The sequence below is a fragment of the Meriones unguiculatus genome, chromosome 2, assembly GCF_030254825.1.
Source record: "Meriones unguiculatus strain TT.TT164.6M chromosome 2, Bangor_MerUng_6.1, whole genome shotgun sequence".
NCBI classification, from domain to species: Eukaryota; Metazoa; Chordata; class Mammalia; order Rodentia; family Muridae; genus Meriones; species Meriones unguiculatus.
The window spans coordinates 11,194,921-11,203,856 of NC_083350.1; the positions used below are offsets into that span (position 1 = coordinate 11,194,921).

An 8,936-nucleotide genomic window follows, 5' to 3' on the forward strand; every position below is an offset into this window, starting at 1 on the left:
AGTCCCTTGATAGATGGTATAAACAAGAGAGAGGGAAAACTGCATGTGGATTCTATATTTTAAATGATGCCCAAAGTTTTGTGCCATATTTCTAACTATTTTGGTTTACTCTGAATCTCTATGAACAAAGCACATTGCTTGTCTACAGCAAGGCCTGAGAACTAATTCCTCATTGCTTTGTACTTGGAACTGTTGCTTTCTTAATCCAAACTAGAACACTGTCAAAGGACTCAGCTAGGAGGCAGCGAGGCTCAGTCTGATTTGCCATCGAGGAAGCAACTTTCAATCCTGTCCATTCATGAGGCACCATGCGAGGCCCCGTGAGCTACATAAAGCCACACGAGAACTGATAATTGAGCCACCTTTTCTTTTTACAAGACTAACTACAAAAGTTTTATTTTTATAGTCAGAAGCTCTCTCTGGCTTTGTTCTATTTTGATCTTTATAACTTATTTTAAAGATCTCTCAGTAGTTATTCATTGCTCAGTCAGTCTAGCCGACCTTTGGCTAAAAGCAGTGGCCGTTTGACCTGGCCTATGGAACTCGGCGCTTCCCACTCCATGAAGCTAGTCGCATAAATAACTTCAAATAAAACCCTCCTGGAAGTCTGTGATGGGCCACAGCATGAGGGAGAAGTGGGGCAACATGGAAAGAATGAAGTGGGAGTACTCAAGAATAGTGAGAGTGGTGGCCAAGTGTTAAGTATATTTTTCCTCTCTCCCTTAAGATATTTATTCTTTCAACTAATAGATGAAAAAAATAATAATGGGAACACACAAGAAAACAACCTAGTAAAATAAAATATGTTCCCTTTAGAGTTTAGTCTTTTAAGTGGGGTTCTTTGGGACAAATCACAACAACAAAGAATTCAATGAGGAGACGCTTAAGTCTGCAAACAACTAGCGGCCAGCATGGAGGATGGACAGTGTGCCTGTGTGTGTGTACAGACACACGCGCACACACACACAGGTACGGAGGCATGTTTGCCAGTACACAGGTATCACATGCATATGTGCCTGCTCTCAGACTACAACAGGAGAATGGTCTGAGGGTGAAGGACTGGCTATGTCTTGAAGCCATTCACACTTTATGGTGTCTGAACTTCAAAACGAAGCAGTTCTGAAGGCCATTTAGTGGCACAGTGCAGAACTTCCTGAGAAGTTAGGCTCGTAAAACAGAGGCGCATCTGGCCAGCAGCACATGAAAAGGCCCTTTGCAAACAACGACTCGGTGAGGGGGTGTAAACCACCGAGAAACACCTGGCGGATATTGCCCCTGAGGTTCCCAGAGGGTGAAGGCTAGGAAGAACTTGCTTAATTGGGCATCATCAGGAAACCTGACAGCTCCAGAACACTGGCGGGAAGATATTAAGAGACCACACCATCCATACCAGAGTGTTCGGACACAACCCCCCTCACTGTACGATCCAGTTCAATGAGGTGGGTGGGCTGTGTGTAATAGCTCAAGGTCAGACAAAGGGAAAGTATCCACTAATGCTTAATTGGACTGGGTCAGACGTCAAAGGGCTAAATTAAAAAAAGAAAAAAGAAATAGAAAGCTCATATTGTGCTTTCTTTCACTGCTGCTAAGAATCCAGGAAGATTTCAGCCTCGGTTTTCTTATCTTTAAATTAGAAGTGGGAGGAGGGAGTCAGGTGTGGCTGTAAAAGCCTCATTTCCTAGCATTCAGCAACGCTGAGGCAAAAGGATCCCAAAGTTCAAGGACAACCTGCCCTACTTACGGAGACTCTGTCTCAAAATACACCGCGAAATAAAATGCCAATCACAGTGTGTTACATGGCGGTGAGGAAAAATAATGTAAATAACGCTTTGTACACATGTCAGAGTCAGCCAAAGTTTGTTTTTATTATTTTCTATTTAACAGTATATGGAGGGCACTGCATGCTCAGCTCAACCTGTCCCTTCTTGTCTTCTGCAGCCAGTTCCTCCCTGAAGAAGCGATTCAAGAGGCGGGAGATCGAAGCCATCCAGTGCGAAGTGCGGAAGATGTGCCATTACACCAAGCTTCTGTCCACCAAGAAGAACCTGGACCACGTGAACAAGATCCTGAAGGCCAAGCGGCTGCAGAGACAATCAAAGACGGGCAACAACTTTGTCAAGAAGAGGCGAGGTCGGCCTCGGAAGCAGCCCACCCAGTTCGATGAGGACTCCAGAGACCAAATGCCGGTGCTGGAAAAGTGCATCGACCTACCCAGCAAGAGAGGCCAGAAGCCCAGCCTGAGCCCCCTTGCGCTGGAACCGGCCGCGGGCCAGGATGCAGTGATGGCCACCATCGAGGCGGTCATCCACATGGCGCGGGAGGCGCCCCCGCTGCCCCCGCCCCCGCCCCCACCGCTGCCGCCGCCCCCGCCTCCGCCCCCGCCGCCCCCGCCGCTGCCCAAGACCGCGCGCGGCGGCGGGAAGAGGAAACACAAACCGCAGCCCCCAGCGCAGCCCGCGCAGCCCCCGCCGCAGCCCCTTCCCCAGGAAGAGGAGGTGAAGGCCAAAAGGCCGAGGAAGTCGCGCGCCAGCGAGAGCGATGTCCTTCCCTAGGGCGGGCCTGGGTGGCGGGATCCGGGCAGGGACTGATGCGGGGGAGCGCAGCAGCCTGGTGGGCCCAATGCCCAGCCACAGGGACACCCCGCCCCCGCCCCTGCAGCGGGTGGGTAGGATGGGCAGAGGGCGGGTGGAGCTATGGGGAGCTCTTGGGTAGCGAGGGCACATGGCCTCCCACCCCCCAAAAAAGGCAGCTGTCTCTGCTGTACAGCAATTCGCAACCCAGCGCCACTCCACGTGGCCGGATCCTCACGAGCTGCAGAAGATGGAGGAGGAGCCCAAAGCTGGTGCTCTGTGATGGCCACCTGACCCTCCTCATCCCAGGTGTGCCCTTGATTCCGATTTCATTTGCTGGTCAGAAAAATTAAATGGGAAACACCGTTAGCAAACATTCCAAGGGGGAGCAAAGCTGCAAATTTACCAGCTGGCTTGTTGTAAGCCACTTCCACGTAATTGGTTTTTTATTTCCTTCGGTTTGCAAACTCGGCTAGGCTTTGGGGCACCCACATCATCTTCAAGTGACCCAAGAGATGCATCTTTCCGTTAACAACACAGTTGCTCAGATGGGATCTTGTGATCAGTAGGTGGAACTGGACTGATAGGCGACCTTAGATCTGCGCGTGTTCCTGTCTCGTACACTGATTTTGCATTGTCTGTTCCTGCTTTTCTTTCGCGTTGTATTTTTCATGTATTTCCCGTTAACTTGCTGCCTTCTATTTTGTGGTACACATCTAAACAATGTGAACTTGACCCACGTTGTGAAGTGTGCTCTTGGCGTCCTGCCTCAAAGAATCGGCTTTGAATCTCAACCATTGGGAAACATACTCAGTATAGATAGAAGCTTTTTAATAAGTGACTCAGAGCAGCCAAGGGATATGTTGACCCAGGCATCAGCCAGGTTATTTTTATACTTAAAACATATCAGTGGAGAATAGGCAGGATAAAACGGTTTTAATACCCCACAGCAAGTGGAATAACTGATAAGCCACCAAAAATCGAAATCTCGTGCCCATCAGAAAGAAAACCATCTAGCAATGCCTTGGTACCTGATTATTTTCATGCAAAGAGCTGTCTAGGTTGTTAAGGAACAGAAATAAAGACAGTAAACGTCCATTATCTTTTAATAATTATTTCTTAAAAGTGAAGGGGAGTAAGTGTTCTTATCTAAAAAATAAAATAAAAGTATTGAAAGGGTATCACCACTCCAATTGTATCAAGCCACCTTGGACAAAGTATCCAAATTGTGGTTGCCTTAATACACTAAAACATTGCTGTACATAATGTAATTATAAATCTATCAGTCTGCATGGATGCAAACTGTGTGTGACAAATCGTCTTTTAAATGGTCAACTTCAACTGTACATTTCTCATCCAAGTTGTACTCTAGCCTCTGGTTTAGTGTGGACAGATGTTCCGTCTATCATCCATTTCCAAAGCCTGAGTTCGGACTTATCCCGCTGCCGTAGATGTTTTAAAAAGTCAGATGTGGAAATTTCAAATAAGTATTTTCAACTTTCTCCCTTACTCCTCCCCTTAACTTCTTCAAGACATCAAATACCTGGCATCATAGCTTATATAAAGAGAGACACAGAGAGTTTCATTTTCTAAGGGGAATTTGGATATCTGGTTTACCTCCAAATTCAGTTCTTTACAGAAAGTTGGGACCAGCTAGGAAACTGCATTATCACTTCAGAACACAGTATCTCCTCCTCAGAGAGAGATGGCTCTTTTGGGGGAACATAAATGAATATGTGAGTAGTATCTACTAAAGGAAATTTGAAATTCCCAAGTTAATATGCTTGTAAATACCACCGCTGTGTCGTGGCACCAACAGTTGCTTGGAATTACAGAGCCATCTTATTCTGCACTGTAGGAATGGACTTCATGTCTTTTTGCAGCCTGCTCGGTCAGTCTCTTTTAATCCTAGCAATACATAAGTTTAAAGGACTGTGCTTATTTCAAGCTTTTATCCGAGATACTCAGTTTGTGACCTGGGTTGACCTATGGCATTTCACACAATTTGAACATCGAAATCTAAACAGCCATTTTCAATCTGTCACTCCCAAGCCATGGCTGAGTAGCTCCAAAGTCAAGGGGAGGAAGGTATAGATCAGCCCCTTTCCCCTAACCATTCCTACAAAAGAGCAGCCATTTCCATTCCAATTAAGCCATAAAGAGGGTTCTCTTCCTGTTAGACTTTGAAAACTGTTACTTTCTTTCCTCCTTCCTTCTTGTGGTGTACAGTCTCCCAAGCAAGTCTACAAGCAGTCTAATCCTTCCTATAGAGGAGAGAGCTGGTGCTTAATAAACCTCAAGGGAAATCCATCATTTAATTGGATTAACCTGAAATAGGTGATTAGCTCAAAACAAGCTTTGGGTAGAATTTCCAACCCAATAAAAAGATTCCAGGAGAGATACAATGGCCCTGCAACTTAACACATGAATTAGGGTGCATTATTTTCTGTCAGTTAAATGTGACTCAAATGCAAATCCCTGAGTGCAAACTCTGAGTACTGTTTGGAAAACTAGAGGACCAAAGAGAGCCATGAGAACAGCAGCTGACAGTGGAAGGAGCCACTCAGCCACGCAGAGGCTCCCACCACCCAAGGACTCCCTCACAGTTGCACACGTTTTTCCTCTTGTTTTCGTGAACTTAAGTTTATCTCATTGATACAGCTATGTCTGTATTCCCTAATAACTCCTCTAGCCTTTCCTCTGCTGCCCAGGCCCCTCTATGAAGCAGTTCAATTTCCACAGCTAGTTGGTTTTAGAGCCAGAAAGAGAACCCAGCTCTTGATTCAAAGTATGGAGGTTCTTAACCACACAACACTGCCTTCTGGGGATGCACTTCTATTTTGAGAGGGGTCATTTAGGATCCTCAAGACTCCATTTACAGGCCCACAAAACATTTTGTAATGATCCTTTGCTTTAAATTTCTATTTTTTCTTCTTTTCTTTTTGGAGTACTCCTTCAGCAAGTAGGCAGAGACCCACTTACAGTATGAGACCAATTGGAGATGAGAAGGTAAAACCTAGATGCAAAAGCTCCTTAGAGGAGCTGATGGTCTTTAATCCACCTTACTAAGGGACTAGAAAGCCATTTGCTTTTCGACCCCTCATCTCAAATGAGAGGAACAGAAGTTTAACTTCTTCAAATAGCCCAGCTGTGGCTACCTGCCAAGGAAGAAAAGTCAGAGGAAGGGAAAGCTTGTAGGGTTGCTTTGTGACTTGGCAGGACCAGAACTCAGCAGTCACTGGCAGCCTAGCAAAGGTGAGTAAGGGCTGGCCATAGGTTAGGGCGTTAACTTGGCCGCTGTCTGCAGTGGGAGGCCATGTTCAATGGCAGTCAAAATTTGTGTTCTGCACATTGCTGTATCTATAAATATGATAAGCAAGTGGTGACAGAATTATAGTATAAGGTGATATATTATAAGCAGATCATAAAGGATTTGGTTTTAGGACTTAAGTAGCAAATCTCACTCCTGGCTTGTGACTCAACAATATTGAGATAATGAGCTTGTGGAGTGTATTTTTCCCTGACACTAGGAAGGTTGACCTGGGAACTGTCTAAAGACTATACAGATACTTCCAAAGCCTTTAAATGCCAACTGTAGCATAGAGAAGGAGTGGCAGGAGCCGAAATGCCTCAAAAGCCATTTAAGTGTTATGTCGCAGGATTCTCAGTCCTACTCATTATGTAAAAGTACATAAATATAGACATTTTTCTCAACCCTACCCTATCGTATCACAATGGTCCAAATGCCAGCGCTTACAGATAATGTCATCACAGTGCCTAGAAACTCAAACTGTAATATACCGTAGCATCTTCTTGGTGTTTCTTCACGTTTCTTTTCACAAAGCAAGGCTCCTTCTGCCTCGTGTTTCTAGAGAGTTCACCCCCCTGAGGAGCCTGCCTTCCCTGTTGGACTCAGTCACTCACTCGGGGAACGGTCATCGAAGCACATATCAACCAAGGAAGAAACTTCCTGGATAGCTGTCTCCCACTTGCCCAGGTATAATAAACACTAAAGAGGGAGAAATCGAAGAGCTGCCAATTGGTCAACTTGTAAGGGTAGTTCTGCCCTGGATTGGTGTCTTTCTTTTTCTTCCTTTTTTAAAAAAGAAATCTATTTCTTAAATAATAATAAATGCACATGATGTGTTAAATATGTACATATATATTTCAAAAAATGGGCACAAGATTGTCTTACAAGTCCTTCTGGCTAATTTTTAGTTTGTATTCATAAGTGGTTTTTAAAAGCCTTTTTTAAAGTGTAATTTGCATGTTCTACTTTGATTGTATGTAAACATATTTTAGAACAAAAATGTATTTGTATTTTATTGAATATAGAGGCAAGAAAATTGTACATTGTTTGAAATGTTCTTTTTGTAACAGTTTTTATTCATAAAGCATTTTTGTACATTTAAATGAACATGGACTTGCTGTCATTTGAGGCGTAGCGACATCTGGCATGCTTTACTGTCATGCTCTCCCATGGTCTTAGATGTTGGGTTTTAAACATTTTTTTCTAAAAGAAAGCTCAGTCTCTTTCGCTACCAGATCAGGTTAGCACAGTACAGAGCACTTAACTATTAAAAAAAAAAAGTTGATCCTATTCATATGTTATTCATTGTGTGAAATTAAAGACATTCAATTCAGTCTAACATGAGTTGTGAATTCTTTTGTTTTATATTCCATCTGGTTCACATCAGTAAGCAGTTTAATAGCATTTGAGGGTCTCTTCTCACACCAAGTGGATACACAATCATTGACAAAATCTTAACCCATCTTTTGTCTCTGGGAAACACACTATAGACAAAATTTGAGTCCAATTAGAAGGGTTATATTCAGAAAATGCTTTCCTACCTGGATATCCTCAAAGTTGATTAATGGCACTGCAGATTTCCTGTTGCATAGATCTCAGCATGTCGGAGATGTATCTTAGCCTACAGATTTAGACAAAAACATATGGACGGAAATGAAGCTCTCATCCCAAATTTTCTATAGTTTCATTCATATTCCTGAAGAAACGGTCCCTCTCTAGACTCTGAAGTGCTGCTACAGGGATAGGAAAGAAGGCCTTTGTAATAAATGCCAGTTACTGATCACCTACCATTGCCTACACTGAATACCTTTGTTCTGAAAGAACTATGTGGTTTACATTTGACCAACAAACTAGCACTTCTAAGCAGTATGACAAAGGGTATAAGGATGATAGTGTCTCAAAGAAAAATGTGAACACACCTATTTTTGCTTCTCCCCTTTTCTGTTCCCAGTTTTCACTTTGTATTTGGAAGACTGTAGAGTGCAGTCTGTGCTTTTGACTTGTTTGTAAACATACAAGCATAATGGTTTTTGTTTTTTGCCTTCTTTCTCTCATTGTCGAAGACTGCGTGTTCTAAAGACAACAAGACAGATACAAAAGGTTATGAGCAGCTTCCCACATCCTCCCCAGGCTGGACGACCCCATAGAACATTTACTCTGGCTTGTGGTTTTTAGAGCACCCACAGAAAGTAAGAGTGTTGGGGTGGGGCAAGTAGAAGCTTCCAGAAGCTGACACACAGAGTTGACGTAGCATTGAACCTTTAGGGCCCAGGACTTGCAAAGTTCCCATCAATTTGTTCTTCCTCTTCTCTGTGGACTCTATTGAATTAAACCAAGAAACACTAAATGATAATCTTTCTTTCTAATTCCCATTCATGGGTTGGTGTTTCCAAAGTCAGTAGTGATGTCTGGGAGTCTCCCTCAAGCCTTCCTACCAGCTTCTCAAACAGGAGTAAAAGCCTCTCTTTGTCTCAACTCCAAGGTTTTGGTTCAGGCAACAGTGTGCTCACAGTGGTTCTCAGGAAAGTAGCGTATGTCTGTACCTGTGGTTGGGATGAATCTCAGTCTACGAATAGACAAGTGGAAGCAATACATGATTTATAACTTTTCTAGAAGTCATATTTTAATTTTCTTAGATTAGTCACCACCTCCTTTCACCAGCCAAGAAGAATCTGAGTTCCAGAGCCAAGGATTTATTTTTCCATCTTTAAGGAGAAGTCAGGCTCCTTGAAGGCCTTACAGCGCTCTCTCTCTCTCTCTCTCTCTCTCTCTCTCTCTCTCTCTCTCTCTCTCATCTCTGAGCATTTTTAAGGTCAAGGCCGGAAAGAACATAGTTTTGGGGGGATTGTCGGTGGTGCTGTTTCTGATCTTTTACTTTCCTGCTTTGAGGTGGAGATTAATTGTGTAACCTGAGATGGCTTCAAACTCACAGCAATCATCTTGCCTCAGCCATGGAAGCCCTGGGATTACAGGTGGGCACCAGCACATCTAACTGAAGAACATATTTTTCATTTTTTTTCATCCTGTGCTTTTGAAGTCAAGATATGTCCTCTGAC

General features: G+C 43.8%; 1 protein-coding gene across 1 annotated transcript in view; it reads left to right on the forward strand.

Moving 5' to 3' along the window:
• Window positions 1-7,219, forward strand: part of Setbp1 (SET binding protein 1) — a 360,020-nt gene extending 352,801 nt beyond the window's left edge. The window contains exon 6 of the mRNA XM_060377005.1: window positions 1,939-7,219. Within this exon, the coding sequence (XP_060232988.1) occupies window positions 1,939-2,552 (614 nt within the window). The 3' untranslated portion in view covers window positions 2,553-7,219. The remainder of the gene's footprint in view (window positions 1-1,938) is intronic.
• The last annotated feature ends 1,717 nt before the right edge of the window (window positions 7,220-8,936 follow it).